The sequence below is a fragment of the Xenopus laevis genome, chromosome 5S (assembly GCF_017654675.1).
Source record: "Xenopus laevis strain J_2021 chromosome 5S, Xenopus_laevis_v10.1, whole genome shotgun sequence".
Lineage (NCBI taxonomy): Eukaryota > Metazoa > Chordata > Amphibia > Anura > Pipidae > Xenopus > Xenopus laevis.
In genome coordinates this window covers 134,018,356-134,036,081 of record NC_054380.1, presented here as the reverse complement: position 1 = coordinate 134,036,081, position 17,726 = coordinate 134,018,356, and the positions used below count along the sequence as shown (strand labels likewise).

The following is a 17,726-nucleotide window of genomic DNA, read 5'->3' as shown; positions in this document are numbered from 1 at the left end:
CTTGGAGTTATTACCTTTGTGCTATGTACCTGTGCTGGGAGTTATTACCTTTGTGTTATGTACCTGTGCAGGGAGTTATTACCTTTGTGCTATGTACCTGTGCTGGGAGTTATTACTTTGTGTTATGTACCTGTGCAGGGAGTTATTACCTTTGTGCTATGTACCTGTGCTGGGAGTTATTACCTTTGTGCTATGTACCTGTGCGGGGAGTTATTACCTTTGTGCTATGTACCTGTGCGGGGAGTTATTACCTTTTTGCTATGTATCTGTGCGGGGAGTTATTACCTTTGTGCTATGTACCTGTGCGGGGAGTTATTACCTTTGTGCTATGTACCTGTGCTGGGAGTTATTACTTTGTGTTATGTACCTGTGCTGGGAGTTATTACCTTTGTGCTATGTACCTGTGCAGGGAGTTATTACCTTTGTGCTATGTACCTGTGCTGGGAGTTATTACCTTTGTACGATGTACCTGTGCTGGGAGTTATTACCTTTGTGCTATGTACCTGTGCTGGGAGTTATTACCTTCGTACTTTGTACCTGTGCTGGGAGTTATTACTTTTGTGCTATGTACCTGTGCAGGGAGTTATTACCTTTGTGCTATGTATCTGTGCCAGGAGTTATTACCTTCGTACTTTGTACCTGTGCGGGGAGTTATTACCTTTGTGCTATGTACCTGTGCGGGGAGTTACCTTCATACTTTGTACCTGTGCTGGGAGTTATTACCTTTGTGTTATGTACCTGTGCCGGGAGTTATTACCTTTGTGTTATGTACCTGTGCCGGGAGTTATTACCTTCATACTTTGTACCTGTGCTGGGAGTTATTACCTTTGTACTTTGTACCTGTGCTGGGAGTTATTACCTTTGTGCTATGTACCTGTGCTGGGAGTTATTACCTTTGTGCTATGTACCTGTGCTGGGAGTTTTTACCTTTGTGTTATGTACCTGTGCAGGGAGTTATTACCTTTGTGCTATGTACCTGTGCTGGGAGTTATTACTTTGTGCTATGTACCTGTGCTGGGAGTTATTACCTTTGTGCTATGTACCTGTGCTGGGAGTTATTACCTTTGTGTTATGTACCTGTGCTGGGAGTTATTACCTTTGTGTTATGTACCTGTGCTGGGAGTTATTACTTTGTGCTATGTACCTGTGCTGGGAGTTATTACCTTTGTGCTATGTACCTGTGCTGGGAGTTATTACCTTTGTACTATGTACCTGTGCAGGGAGTTATTACCTTTGTGTTATGTACCTGTGCTGGGAGTTATTACCTTTGTACTTTGTACCTGTGCTGGGAGTTATTACCTTTGTGCTATGTACCTGTGCTGGGAGTTATTACCTTTGTGTTATGTACCTGTGCAGGGAGTTATTACTTTGTGCTATGTACCTGTGCTGGGAGTTATTACCTTTGTGTTATGTACCTGTGCTGGGAGTTATTACCTTTGTGCTATGTACCTGTGCTGGGAGTTATTACCTTTGTGTTATGTACCTGTGCAGGGAGTTATTACCTTTGTGCTATGTACCTGTGCTGGGAGTTATTACTTTGTGCTATGTACCTGTGCTGGGAGTTATTACTTTGTGTTATGTACCTGTGCTGGGAGTTATTACCTTTGTACTATGTACCTGTGCAGGGAGTTATTACCTTTGTGCTATGTATCTGTGCCAGGAGTTATTACCTTCGTACTTTGTACCTGTGCGGGGAGTTATTACCTTTGTGCTATGTATCTGTGCCAGGAGTTATTACCTTTGTACTTTGTACCTGTGCGGGGAGTTATTACCTTTGTGCTATGTACCTGTGCGGGGAGTTACCTTCATACTTTGTACCTGTGCTGGGAGTTATTACCTTTGTGTTATGTACCTGTGCCGGGAGTTATTACCTTTGTGTTATGTACCTGTGCCGGGAGTTATTACCTTCATACTTTGTACCTGTGCTGGGAGTTATTACCTTTGTGTTATGTACCTGTGCTTGGAGTTATTACCTTTGTGCTATGTACCTGTGCAGGGAGTTATTACCTTTGTGCTATGTACCTGTGCAGGGAGTTATTACCTTTGTGCTAGGTACTTGTGCTGGGAGTTATTACTTTGTGCTATGTACCTGTGCTGGGAGTTATTACTTTGTGCTATGTACCTGTGCTGGGAGTTATTACTTTGTGCTATGTACCTGTGCTGGGAGTTATTACCTTTGTGCTATGTATCTGTGCTGGGAGTTATTACCTTTGTGCTATGTACCTGTGCTGGGAGTTATTACCTTTGTGCTATGTATCTGTGCTGGGAGTTATTACCTTTGTGTTATGTACCTGTGCTGGGAGTTATTACTTTGTGCTATGTACCTGTGCTGGGAGTTATTACCTTTGTGCTATGTATCTGTGCTGGGAGTTATTACCTTTGTGTTATGTACCTGTGCTGGGAGTTATTACCTTTGTGTTACGTACCTGTGCTGGGAGTTATTACTTTGTGCTATGTACCCGTGCTGGGAGTTATTACCTTTGTGCTATGTACCTGTGCTGGGAGTTATTACCTTTGTGTTACGTACCTGTGCTGGGAGTTATTACTTTGTGCTATGTACCCGTGCTGGGAGTTATTACCTTTGTGTTATGTACCTGTGCTGGGAGTTATTACCTTTGTGTTATGTACCTGTGCTGGGAGTTATTACCTTTGTGTTATGTACCTGTGCTGGGAGTTATTACCTTTGTGTTATGTACCTGTGCTGGGAGTTATTACCTTTGTGTTATGTACCTGTGCTGGGAGTTATTACCTTTGTGTTATGTACCTGTGCTGGGAGTTATTACCTTTGTGTTATGTACCTGTGCTGGGAGTTATTACCTTTGTGTTATGTACCTGTGCCGGGAGTTATTACCTTTGTGTTATGTACCTGTGCCGGGAGTTATTACCTTTGTGTTATGTACCTGTGCCGGGAGTTATTACCTTCATACTTTGTACCTGTGCTGGGAGTTATTACCTTTGTGTTATGTACCTGTGCTTGGAGTTATTACCTTTGTGCTATGTACCTGTGCAGGGAGTTATTACCTTTGTGCTATGTACCTGTGCAGTGAGTTATTACCTTTGTGCTAGGTACTTGTGCTGGGAGTTATTACTTTGTGCTATGTACCTGTGCTGGGAGTTATTACTTTGTGCTATGTACCTGTGCTGGGAGTTATTACTTTGTGCTATGTACCTGTGCTGGGAGTTATTACCTTTGTGCTATGTATCTGTGCTGGGAGTTATTACCTTTGTGTTATGTACCTGTGCTGGGAGTTATTACCTTTGTGTTACGTACCTGTGCTGGGAGTTATTACTTTGTGCTATGTACCTGTGCTGGGAGTTATTACCTTTGTGCTATGTACCTGTGCTGGGAGTTATTACCTTTGTGTTATGTACCTGTGCTGGGAGTTATTACCTTTGTGTTATGTACCTGTGCTGGGAGTTATTACCTTTGTGTTATGTACCTGTGCTGGGAGTTATTACCTTTGTGTTATGTACCTGTGCTGGGAGTTATTACCTTTGTGTTATGTACCTGTGCTGGGAGTTATTACTTTGTGCTATGTACCTGTGCAGGGAGTTATTACCTTTGTGCTATGTACCTGTGCTGGGAGTTATTACCTTTGTGCTATGTACCTGTGCTGGGAGTTATTACCTTTGTGTTACGTACCTGTGCTGGGAGTTATTACTTTGTGCTATGTACCTGTGCTGGGAGTTATTACCTTTGTGCTATGTACCTGTGCTGGGAGTTATTACCTTTGTGTTATGTACCTGTGCTGGGAGTTATTACCTTTGTGTTATGTACCTGTGCTGGGAGTTATTACCTTTGTGTTATGTACCTGTGCTGGGAGTTATTACCTTTGTGTTATGTACCTGTGCTGGGAGTTATTACCTTTGTGTTATGTACCTGTGCTGGGAGTTATTACCTTTGTGTTATGTACCTGTGCTGGGAGTTATTACCTTTGTGTTATGTACCTGTGCTGGGAGTTATTACTTTGTGTTATGTACCTGTGCAGGGAGTTATTACCTTTGTGCTATGTACCTGTGCTGGGAGTTATTTCCTTTGTGCTATGTACCTGTGCGGGGAGTTATTACCTTTGTGCTATGTACCTGTGCGGGGAGTTATTACCTTTTTGCTATGTATCTGTGCGGGGAGTTATTACCTTTGTGCTATGTACCTGTGCTGGGAGTTATTACCTTTGTGCTATGTACCTGTGCAGGGAGTTATTACCTTTGTGCTATGTACCTGTGCGGGGAGTTATTACCTTTTTGCTATGTACCTGTGCTGGGAGTTATTACCTTTGTGCTATGTACCTGTGCCCATTATCAGAGTTGCTGTTTTACCAGTGAGGCGCGTGTCAAGCCCCATGTACATTTACACGTATTACACCGAACTGAGCTCTTGGACCTTTGACGAGCTATTAGCACCCTTACACCTAGGAGTATGAATGATTTATAGCAGATGTAATAGGATATTGCATCCCATGAGCACCCTTGTGCTTCTCTGCAGCCAGTCGAGAGTAACAGACTCTTTTTTACATTTTCTTCACATTCTGAATTTACCTGTCAAAGGTACCAATGACTTGATTTCCTCCATAGAATGTGGTGTAGCTCTAAGCTCTGTGATCAAACCAACCCGTATACTTCACCTTTAGTCTGGCTTTCAGGTCCTTCCAGATGTGTAACCTGGTGGTATCTGAGCAACCTCCTGTAGAATATAACACTGTCATACAAACACACCGACACAATCATTTGTTATTACTGGTATGGGACCTGTTATCCAGGATGCTCGGGACCTGGGGGTTTCTGGATAACGGATCTTTATGTAATTTGGATCTTCATACCTTAAAGGAGAAGTAAAGATTAACTAAAGAAGTAGCTAGAAATGTTGTACATAATGTTTTGTGCTTCTGTACCAGCCCAAGGCAACCACAGCCCTTTAGCAGTAAAGATCTGTGTCTCCAAAGATGCCCCAGTAGCTACCAATCTTCTTTTCTGCTGATTTCCTGCACATGCTCTGTGCTGCTGACACTTTCCAAGATGGTGACCCCTTGTGACAAGTTTGAAGTCCTGGATCATTGCTGCTATTGACAAGCTGAAACTTAAGCCTGGTGCAATAAGTTCAGTATATAAAATATGCCATTTTTAGCCACATTAATTTTTAAGGTTTAGTTCTCCTTTAAAGGGGTAGTTCACCTTTAAAGTGATACTGACACTAAAAAACTACTTTTTAAAATATGAATGTACATTAAAAGTTACCTATAGGTCATGTTGATTGTTTTTTGCTGAGAGGGCTGTTTTTGGAAATAATGTTTAGTTGATATTCCTAAACCTGACTGTTTTGCCAACCTGACTGTCCCATCTCAGCTTGTCAGTTAGAGTTTCTAATACTAACGGACTCCTGTTCCACAAATATGGCAGCCCCCTCATAGACGAGCATGGGAGTCGGACAAGTAATGCAAAAGAATTGTGCAAATACTTTAGTAGTAGCAAACAAAGCCAATACCATACCTCCCAACTGTCCCTTTTTCGGAGGGACAGTCCCTCTTTTGACAGCTCAACCCGCAGTCCCTCATTTGTACTGGAAAGTCCCTCTTTTCTCTGCACTGAACAGCCAGAAAAAGAAACAAAGTTTCTAACTTAATTGGCTTTTAGCAGAGAGCACAGAACAGCTAAAAAGTGCAAATAAGATACTTTGTAACATTTTTGAGGCACAAAAAAACTGTTTAGATAAGGAGAAATATTTTCAAACTTTCATAACCTGCCAAATTATGTAAAATGAACATGGTAATTAGGGGGTGTGGCCACCGAAAGGGGCGTGGTCCACAGCGCTACGTGCGAAAAAAAATGTTGTCTCTCTTCAAATTATTGTAAAATATAAGCAAAAATAAACAAACAGAAAGGAAAATAAAATAAAAGGTAAGTACAAGGTATTCTGTGCAAGAACATGTGATAGTAATAACATGTAGAATGCTACAAAACATTATCAAAGCAAATACACAATCGCCTATGCAGATTCCCTCACTACGTGCCTATGGGGGTGGGACCATGATTATGGGTGGACATGGAGATCTGATGGATAGTCCAGGGTTCCCAAATTTTAACAAATCTATCCTTCCTATCAGTGTCCGATTCAGACATTATCTCCATGGTCCTCCTTGTGTTGAGCAGAGTATACAACTGTTGTGTCGTGGGAGTCACAGGTTGTTTCCAGGTAGTAGCTATTAGGGTGATTGCCGTGTAAAAGATTTGGTACAAAAGGCATCTGTCCACTTTGGAAATTTTGGTTGGATAGATTTGGAGCAGAGCGACCTGTGGCAGCTGAGGAATATCCAGATGGAGTACCTCTTTGATTACCCGAAAGACGTCATTCCAAAATGGTACCACTTTCGTACATTCCCACCACATATGAAGCGCTGTACCCTGAAGACCACACTGTCTCCAACACACATTGGGATAGGCTGGAGAAAAAGATGCAATTCTACTTGGTGTGAGGTACCATCTACTTAATAGCTTCGTGTGGGTCTCAATGTGGTTGGTACAGTGTGTAGCACCTTTGTAACTATTTATGCTGTGATTCCATTGCGCAGGTGTGAATGACAATCCCAATTCGTTTTCCCATTTTTCCATATATGGCAAGGTACGTGTTTCATCTCTCTGAGTGAGCATTTTATAACAGTCTGACAGGATGGCCTTGCCACTCCAAAATTTGCCACAGAGGTGTTCCATCAGAGTGTTGTTGCGGAGAGATTTGTAATCCTGGTTTAATGACTGCAATAAATGGGTTATTTGTTGATAGGCATAGAGTTGGTTTTGGCGAAGACCATATTTTTCCATTAGATCCTCAAATCGGCTAAATTTTTTCGCAAAGTAGAGATTCCCAAGATTGACAATGCCTGCATCAGTCCATTTGCTCAAAGATATGTGCGGAATATAATATTTGAATGCTGTCAAAGGAAGCAATGGTGATGGGAAAGGTCCAAACCCATACTTCAAAGACGTACTGTCCCAAACTTTCATGGAGAGTAATGTTGTCGGCAGAAGGGTAGCTACTGATGGTCTACTGATGGTCTCTGCTTCTTAGGCATCCAAAAAAAGTGAGCAAGGGACTGTTCCCTGACCCTGTGAGTCTCCATGTCCACCCACATTTTATACCCACTCTCCGCATGTAACCTAACCACCGTTTCAAGAATTGCAGCCAAGTAGTAAGACTTTAAATTGGGTATACCCAACCCTCCCGAGGATTTAGAATATTGTGATATAGCAAACGATAACCGCGGGGGCTTATGTTGCCAAATAAACCTATTAACCTCCTTCTGGAGTTTAGCAAAAAATTTGAAGGGAAGGGCTATCTGTAACATTCTGAACACGTATAGTATTCTAGGCAGAAGATTCATTTTTATGGATATTATGCGACCATACCAGGAGATTGACTCTTTATGCCATCTGTGACATTCAGATTCGGCCAGTTTGAGTAAGGGCAAGTAGTTAAATTTATAGATCAGCTCAGGATTTTTAGGCAGTTTTATGCCCAGGTACACTATATGGGAATCCCTCCATTCAAACGAATGATGTTGCATGACCCCTGTTATAGCCTGTTTCGAAATGTTAATGGGGAGAGCTTGTGTTTTCTTAGTATTAATTTTGTACCATGAGATTGACTGAAACTGCTCTAATTCCTGCATCAAGTTTGGCAAAGAAACAACAGGCTCGGTGATAACCAATAGGATATCATCCGCAAAAAGCCCTATCTTTTGTTGTCCTACAGACGTAGCTACACACTTTATAAGCTGATTGTCTCTTATTGTCTGAGCTAACGGCTCGACCATTAAAGCAAAAATTAGGGGCGATAGCGGGCACCCCTGCCTAGTCCCATTGGTGATGTTGTCCCTCTTTTTACTTCCAACATGTTGGGAGGTATGCAATACTATGATAGAGGTAAAAATGGTTTAATTCTGGTGCCAGTATCTCTTTTTATGTTAACTTTTAGTATTTTATAGAATGGCTACTTCTAAACAACTTTCCAACTGGCCTTCATTTTTTCTTTTTTATAGTTTTTGAATTATTTGCTTTTTTTTCTTCTAAATCTTTCCAATTTTCATATGGGGGGTCACTGACCCCATCTTAGAAACAAATCCTCTGTAGGGCTACAAATGTATTGTTATTGCTACTTTTTATTACTCATCGTTTTATTCAGGCCACCCCTATTCATATTCCAGTCTCTTATTCAAATCAATGCCTGGTTGCTAGGGGAATATGCACCCTGAAACCGCAAACTGGAGAGCTGCTGAATAAAAAAATACACAAATAATAACAAATGGGAACCAATTGCAAATTGTCTCAGCATATCCCTCGCTACATCATACTAACAGTTAACTTAAAGGTGAACAACCCCTTTAAAGGACCAGTAACATCAAAAAACATTTTTAAAAAAATTCGCTAGTATACATCGAAAAAAAACCCCCACCAAGACAAATTAAACTTTAAAATCGCAAAGTCTTTATTAAGAAATAACTTAACGAAACTCCGCTTGCGCTCCTCTTTAGAAATCGATCGGGCGATCCATCGTGCGCGCTCGATTTCTCCTCCCGGCCTTCCTTAGGAGATAGCCAGGGAGGAGAAATCAAGCGCCGCATGATGGATCGTCGCCCTGTTGCCTTTTCTGAAGAGGAGTGAAAGCGGAGTTATTTCTTAATAAAGACTTTGCGAATTTTAAAGTTTAATTTTTCTTGGTGTTTTTTTTTATATGTATACTATCAAATTTTTAAAAAAATATATTTTTTGATGTTACTGGTCCTTTAAGTCATGTAAACATTAAATAAACCCAATAGGCTGGTTTTGCTTCCATTAAGGATCAATTATATCTTAGATGGGATCCAGTACAAGATCCTGCGCGGGTCCATTGAATCCCGTACCCACAACTCGAACCTGTAACCCGAATTTTGACCCACATTTTCCTGTGACCCGACCCGCAATAGTCCCAACTAACCTGACGAACACACTGAACCGGAAGTGATGTCACTCCGGTGCCGAATGTTCCCAAAAAAAATTAAAAACTGGAAGAACAGGTTACCCGCGGACTGCCCGCACAGCCAAGGAATCAGGGACTTTTTGCCCGAAACCCGACCACTTTGCGGGTATTCTGAGGCTACCCGACCCGATGCAGGACTCTAGTACAAGCTACTGTTTTATTATTACTGATAAAAAGAAAATCATTTTTAAAAATGTGGATTATTTCATTATAAAGGAGTCTATGGGAGACTGCCTTTCCGTAATTTGGAGCTTTCTAGATCCGGATACCGGATCCCACATCTGTACAATTAAACAACTATGTTGTTTTTGGCAAGCTCACCAAATGCTCAGATCTTCCCCTCTGCCTGGCCGGACCCGAAATGATCTTTAGTGAGAAAGATGGCTGAAATGTGTATTTTGCTGTTGTTTCAGTGGAATACATTGTGGAATACGACTACGAGGCTGAAAATGAGGACGAGCTGACGATACGAGTAGGAGACGTCATCAAGAATGTGAATAAGCTGGAAGAGGATGGCTGGCTCGAGGGAGAAGTCAATGGCAAAAGGGGAGCCTTCCCTGATAATTTTGTAAAGGTAAGTGGGGTGCCTGCAAAATTAAAGTACAGGTATGGGACCTGTTATCCACAATGCTCGGCACCTGGGCTTTTCCGGATAACAGATCTTTCTGTAATTTGGATCTTCATACCTTAAGTCTTCTAGAAAATCATGTAAATAATAAATAAACCAAATAGGCTGGTTTTGCTTCCAATAAGGATTAATTATATCTTAGTTTAAATCAAGTACAAGCCACTGTTTTATTATTACAGGTATGGGACCTGTTATCCAGAATACTCTGGACCTGGGGTTTTCCCAGATAACAGATCTTTCTGTAACTGTAGTTTAATTCTACTAGAAAATCATGTAAACATTAAATAAACCCAAAAGGCTGGTTCTGCTTCCAATAAGGATTAATTATATCTTAGTTGGGATCAACTACAAGCTACTGTTTTATTATTACACAGAAAAAGGAAATTATTTCTAAAAATGTGGATAAAATGAAGTGGCCTTTCTGTTATTTGGAGCTCTCTGGATAATGGGTTCCTGGATAACACATCCTATATCTGTACAGACAAAAGGGAAATAATTTTTTAAAAATGTCATTATTTTGATAAAATGTAGTTTATGGGAGACGCCCCTTCCGTGATTCAGAGCTTTCTGGATAACGGGTTTCCGAAGAATAGATCCCACACCTGTACAGAGTAGGGTTTTTGCACTATATGTTACTACCTGCCCAGGATCACTTGCCATTGACTCGAACTGAAAGTGATGTGTGACAGTTGGCACCAGCAATTAGCGCAAGTGTCATTCACATGGCAATCTCTTTATCTGGTAGTTTTACTTCTCTGTTTGCCTGACTCCTGGTGAAATCTAGCAGCCTGTGAGAAAGGCGGGTAGGGTGAAAATTGCTGTAGTGCTGTTGAAGTGTACTTCTAATTTGACATCTCTTTAGACTGCAGCGCCACCTAGTCGATACAGGTAACACTTACTTCAAGGTAAATTCAAATAATCCCAGACTTCCATATGGCATTGAAACATTACTTTAAAGGATAAGTAAACCTTTAAAATATTGAATGTAAAATTGATGAGAGTCTATTCTAAGAACTTTTGCATTGTACATTCATTATTAATTTTGTTTTAATTCCAAGATATTAAGGGATACATGTACTGTTAATATAAATGAATATTGTTACAACAGCGCCACCTGAGACTACTCTAAAGTTTTCAGGAGAAAGAAAGAAACTGCTCTGATGTTCTTCTGCTTAGGAAAAAAAATTAGAAACCTTTGTGAAATATTTCATAAGCAGAAGAACATCAGAGCAGTCTCTTTCTTTCCCCTGACAACTTCCTTGACTACTTGGTGGTCAGACTGGTGGGAAACTGACCAGCAGGTGGCGCTGTTGTAACACAATTCATTCATATGTACATGTATCCCTTAATATATTGGAATTAAAACTAAATAAATAATGAATGTACATTGCAAAATTTCTTAGAATAGCCCCCTCATCAATTTTATATTCACTTATTTTAAAGGTTTACTTAACCTTTAAAGTGGTTTCATTGTGCTGCAATGTAATAAGAAGGACAGACTAACAATTAAACAGAATTCAGTATAGTCTGGTAGGAGTATATTATACAATCCGCAAGTATAACGTGTCAATCAGAAAGTGGCTTCTTCCGATCCTGGTTCTAATAGCGGCTATACATGTGCAGACAGACATTTATTATTGTTCTTTATTGTATTGTATTTATTGTCGTTTATTGTATTGTATTTGTGCTAGGTTAAAGCCGCCAGTGCACTTGCTGCTATACATGTACAGGTAAAGGGGCAGCTTTCTATGTCCAAATAGTATAGTCCCAAGGTGCAATTGTAAATAAATCGTTAAAAGTTGTATGCGCTTCCTGCAATAAAATATTTCACCAACTCTGAGAGGCCCATTTACTTAGTGTGAGTGAAGGAATAGAGGAAAAATAGTTCGAATTTCGAATGGTCGAATATGGGTACTTCGACCGTCGAATGGGCTACTTCGACTTCAAAACGAACGATTCGAACTAAAAATCATTCGACTATTCGACCATTCGATAGTCGAAGTACTGTCTCTTTAAAAATTTCTTCGACCCCCTAGTTCGCCACCTAAAACCTACCTAGGCCAATGTTAGCCTACGGGGAAGGCTTCCTAACAATTTCCTGATCGAAGGAATATCCTTCGATCGATGGATTAAAATCGTTCGGTTCGAAGGATTTAATCGTTTGATCGAACGATTATTCCTTCTACCGTTCGATCGTAGGAATAGCGCAGAATCCTTCGACTTCGATATTCGAAGTCGAAGGATTTTACTTCGATCTCGAATATCGAGGGTTAATTAACCCTCGATATTCGACCCTAGGTAAATGTGCCCCTGAGTCTCCCTCTCTTTCTCCCAAGTGGCTTTTTGTGTCTTTAAAGTCCCATGGGGTTCTCCGAATGTATCACTCAACTCGCAAGCTGTTAGTGATCTCCCCCCTCCAAAACGCCAAACCTTCTCTGCGCTCAGCCTCAGAAAGACACAAGAGAGACAAAAAAACAATTGTGCGCTACCGTGACTCTAGCACCGGATCCCTGCTTCGTTAATATGTACAGGATCCTCCGGGCACGGTCGCGTAATGATGTATATCCTGGCTGTGATGTTACTAGCGCTCCTGTCTGCATGTGCCGATGCTTGTTTGCAATGGAGTCCTGCTTGCGATCCCGTCTGTTGTCTTGTGTTCCACTGCTCTTACGTGCGGAATTACGCACCATACGATCCTGGTGAGAATCCGTAGGAGAGATGGAAGATCCAGGAAGTGAAGCGATAGACGTAGGAGTAGTGGAACACGAGAACAGACGAGATTGCGATGGACTCCACTAGTGGGAAGGGCATTCTCACTGTTGCTACAAGTAGTGATGGGCAAATGTGACCCGTTTCACTTTGCCAAAAATTCACCAAATGCATTGAAGTCTATGGGCAACAGTTTTCTTGACGCGTGCCAATTTTTCTCACCCATTGCAGTCTACGGGCATCTTTTACGCAGCAAAACCTGGTGAAAAATTTCTCTCATCACTAGTTACAAGTAGACATTGTGTTGCACTGGATAATTAAAAGTAACAAATTGGTAAAGGACATGGAAAGGCAATTTCTTTGGAGATGCCAATATATAAGTTCTCCCTCTAAAAAGAAAAAGTTGTGCCATGCCGCCATCTTACTTACCTTTCCCAGGCAACATTTGGCCCTTATTTCAGTCATTTTTGGATTTTCTCACGTGAGTTTACAAATTATATTTGTTATAATTCCTCGTTAGGCAACTTCAGGCGACTTCGGAAAACAAAGTGCTCCGAGTGCCATCCCGCCGGCGATTTACATTCTAGCCGACAGAGGCAGTTCGGGGAGAATAGTCATCCGAAAAAGAGATTTGTTGCCGGGCGACTAATATACGGCCCCCCTGTCGACAATATTAATAATCCATCCATACACTAAAATCAATGAATCAATCAATTTACTACATCATTAAAAGGTCAAGTAACCTGAAATCTGTTTGTTTAATTTATCTATATAGTATGTAAGAGAACCGGGAAGAGACCACGTTTTGATACCATAATATACATGGTTAAATATATAAATACAAGAAAAAATCAATAAATATATGTGTTCCATATATTCATCAGGTGTAAAATATTCCATTTATATTAACTGACATATTTAATCGTATAACTATGGAAACCTGCACTAAGCGCTTCACAAGGTTATTAAACAACGAAACTCAGTCCACTAAACAATTAGGTTCTCATTCCTGTTCAGTCCTTTCAGTGTGATAGTCTTCAATGTAAATATCCAAAAAGCCTCCCTCTTCAAAATGGTGCACTGAACACAACCCTTCCTTACAGCTGGTATGGCCATATCTATATCACCTGAATAGAGACACACAGTCTCCCTTTATGTTGTCCTAAAAGATGTTTGGCTATACCTGAACATGTTTTATTTCAAAACACCTCCGTTAATAGTGCTGTCCCAGCAGAAATCTGTTTTCATATCTAATTTTGAAATCTGACATAGGGCTAGGCATATTGTCAGTTTCCCAGGTGCCCCAGTCATGTGACTTGTGCTCTGATAAACTTCAGTCACTCTTTACTGCTGTACTGCAAGTTGGAGTCATATCATCCCCCCCACCCAGCAGCCTAAAAACAGAACAATGGGAAGGTAACCAGCAGCTCCCTAACACATGATAACAGCTGCCTGGTAGATCTAAGAACAGCACTCAATAGTAAAATCCAGGTCCCACTGAGACACATTCAGTTACATTGAGTAGGAGAAACAACAGCCTGCCAGAAAGCAGTTCCATCCTAAAGTGCTGTCTCTTTCTAAAAGCACATGACCAGGCAAAATGACCTGAGATGCATCTACACACCAATATTACAACTAAATACACTTGCTGGTTCAGGAATTACATTTTATATGCTAGAGTGAATTATTTGCAGTGTAAACAGTGTCATTTATAAATAAAAACGACATCATAAAAATCATGGAATCCCTTTAAAAACAGTGTAGCAGTAGCCGGCTGATAAACACCTGACTGCCTTCTGCTACATTGTTTCAAGAGTCAGAAGGGGATAATGAGTTTGACTAAGAATCCCTGTAGAATGCTACTACTCCTTTAAAGGGGAACTATAGCGAAAATGAAATGTAAGCTTCAGATCCAATATATCTTATAGGGGGGGGTCTCCTTTTGCCTAGAAGATGTAATCGAGCTCACTCTATTAACATCACCAGACATCATGTCTCTCTACATGCAGGATTTGTGCAAAAGGCAGTTATTTTGTTTGTACTGGAATCAGTAATTTGAGTGAGCTCTAATTCATCTGCTAGGAAAGGAAGCCCCCCTATAAGATATATTGGATCTAACTGTCAGTGAATATCTGACACCCAACTGCTGCATGAAGACAGAATGAAGAGAAACAGATGCTGAGAGAGGAATAGTGAAGATAAACTTGATTATTTCAGAAACAGCACTGATTTTTTAATTTATTATATTTAGAAAATGTCTAATTTCAGTATGCTGCAGCTTATATCTCATTTTCACAATAGTTCAATAGTTCCTGTTCAAAGGACCAGTAGTAACATCTAAAAAAAAAAATTGATATAAATTGAAAAAAAAACCACCAAGACAAATTAAACTTTAAAATTGCAAAGTCTCGGGCGATCCATCATGCGGCGCTCGATTTCTCCTCCCTGCCTTCCTTATAGGAGATAGCCAGGGAGCAGAAATCGAGCGCCGCAGGATGGATCGTAGCCCTGTCGCCTTTTCTGAAGAGGGCAGAAGCGGAATCTCGGTAAGATATTTCTTAATAATGGCTTTGCGATATTAAAGTTTAATTTGTGTTTGTGGTTTTTTTTTTAGATGTATACTAACAATTTTTTTTAAAAAAAACATTTTGATGTTACTGGTCATGAGCCCAACCTACTGTTTTGTGCAAGACCCAGAGACACGAGGCATGTATAAACACTGTCCTATCCACACACATAACAACCCTTGTGTGCAGAGGAATCTCCTTGCTCTCCGACTCACATCCCCCTACCCAGGAATGAGGATCTGGCACCGACTCTCCCTCCGTCTCGATCAGTGAAAAAAAACAAACCCTTACCTGAAGCCTGGAGGCAAGTCATGTTAATACACGAATCCTCCTCCTCCTCGTCATTACTGCCTCTCTCCTTATCCACTCCCACAGTCAGCGAGCTCAGCTGGGTGTGTACAGCACCCAACAACATGTCTCTGGACCTGGTGAGTGCACTTTTCCTTCACTGCTTTCTGCTTCTCCTACAAAGTTTCTATTCTCTTACAGTTTAACTCCAGCCAAGAGCCTCAAATTGTCCGTTCCTTGTGTTCCTGATATCTGGGCTCCTGACAGATTCCCGTGTGTCTGGCCTTAAAGGGGAACTTTCGCGAAAATGATAATTTAATATCAGCTTCCTTAGACTGAAGTAAGAAACTTTCAAAATTCAATCATTCTGCATTATTTCTGAAATAATCACGTTTATCTTCACTATTCCTCTCTCAGCATCTGTTTCTCTTCATTCTGTCTTCATGCAGCAGTTGGGTGTCAGATATTCATTGACAGTTAGGGTAAGGGCACATGGGCAGATTCGGGGAGATTAGTCTCCCCGGCAACAAATTTCCTCTTCTTCAGGGCGACAATCTCTGCCGGTTAAAATGTAAATCGCCAGCGGGTTGGCATTCTGTGCGATTTTTCATTTTAGCCGGAGGGAAAGTAGGGGAAGGCAGTTCGGGGAGATTGTCGCCACGAAGAAGAGGAGATTTGTTGCCGGGGCGACTAATCTCCCGGAATCTGCCCGTGTGTCCTTACCCTCAGATCCAATATATCTTATAGGGGGGCTTTCTTTCCTAGCAGATGAATTAGTGCTCACTCAAATAACTGATTCCAATAACAAAATTAACTGCCTTTTGCACAAATTCTGCATGTAGAGAGACATGATGTCTGGTGAGTTTAATAGAGTGAGCTCTAATACATCTTCTAGGCAAAAGGAGCCCCCCTATAAGATATATTGGATCATTCATTTGACACCCAACTGATTATTTCAGAAATGATACAGAATTTTTTATTGATTGAATTTAGAAGGTTTCAGTATGCTGAATCTAATATTACATTTTCATTTTCACTAGAGTTATAAGCAGCAGCTGAATGGCACAGATTGAGCCAACGATGATTCCACTTCCCTGGTGCTTTTATAGGCTTTTTATTTGGGAGATCTACCTTTAGTCAGCAGTCATGGCTACCAGGGGTTCCCTTGTTCTTGGTTTTATTTGGTTAACCCCTGCATGGCTGTGTCCAGCCACTTGGTGCGTGTGTGTATGTAGATGTGATATAGGGGCCAATCTCTGGTGTTAAGTACTAAATAGAACGTTATGCTTTTCCAGCTGCTGAGTCTAAGTCTGGGGTAACTCCTTTTTTAGGATTAGCCACAGATCTTGCTATTCTTGCAACGCTCGGGGTTAATAAGCAGAGCCTGTATCTTCACTAATGGGTTAATGTGTGCGCAGGAGGAATCTTGACGTCTGGAGAGTTATTTCCTAGGTTTCATTACACTGTGTTTAGTTATCGATGTAATCTCCCATTGCGACATCTCTCTGTAAAAGTCTGGAGGACTTTGAAACTGAAGGGTTGCAGCTGTTGCTGAACTGCATCTCCCGTTCCTCACTCTCTTAGGGTCAGTCCACATGAGCAGATTTGGGGAGATTAGTCGCCCCAGCGACAAATCGCCTCTTCTAAGGGGCAACAACCCCCCACGAACTGCCTGCCCTCCGCCAGCTAAAATGAAAATCGTCTGCGGCAATTCACACGTGACACTTTGTTTTCCGAAGTCGCCCGAAGTTTCCTCGTGAGGCAAATTCAGGCGACTTTGGAAAACGAAGCGCCGCGTCTGCATTGCCGCAGGCAATTTTCATTTTAGCAGGGGGAAAGCAGTTCGGGGCCATTGTCGCCCTGAAGAAGATGCGATTTGTCGACAAGGCGACTAATCTCCCCGAATCTGCTCGTGTGGACTGACCCGTAGCCAGCCAGAGAGTTGCTATAACCCTAATACCAGCCCCTGGGAAGCCCTCGTAATTCCTAAAAAACTAGTTGGCTGGCCATAGACGCGCAGATTTGTTTTGTATTTTCGGACATAATAAAAAATCATCTCAACCGTTTTTGTGCCAAAGGTCGTTTAGTTGATCGGACAGGTTCAAAAATTGCTGGCAAATAATAATGAATGTGCATGTATCTTTAACAATATCAGTGGCTGACTGTCAGTACTATTTGTCATATGATTGCTGTCTGTCAATTACAGGCCAGAACATAGTCTGATTTGTTATTTTTCCTGCTTTAAGTCTACAGTTTAAATTTGATTGGTTAGTTTTAGATCCTTGCATTGAGACGAATGATGAAACAAGGAACAAAGTCTGAACGTCTATGGCCAGCTTTAAAGGAGAACTAAACGCTAAAAATTAATATGCCTAAAAATGCCATATTTTATGTAGTGAACTTATTGCACGAGGCTAAAGTTTCAGCTTGTCAATAGCAGCAATGATCCAGGACTTCAAACTTGTCACAGGGGGTCACCATCTTGGAAAGTGTCTGTGACACTCACATGCTCAGTGGGCTCTGATTGGCT

The 17,726-nt window shown here is 41.2% G+C and overlaps 1 protein-coding gene across 4 annotated transcripts in view; it reads left to right on the top strand.

Annotated features, from left to right (window-relative positions):
• The window catches only part of cd2ap.S (CD2-associated protein S homeolog), a 76,138-nt gene that overhangs the window by 13,835 nt on the left and 44,577 nt on the right, over positions 1-17,726 (top strand). The window contains exon 2 of one of the 4 annotated variants that reach the window (XM_018265990.2): positions 9,418-9,578. In XM_018265990.2, coding sequence (XP_018121479.1) covers positions 9,418-9,578 — 161 coding nt within the window. Of the gene's footprint in view, positions 1-9,417; positions 9,579-15,037; positions 15,337-17,726 lie in introns of those variants that run through there. The other 3 variants (XM_041565083.1, XM_018265991.2, XM_041565084.1) reach the window with 3 other exon arrangements.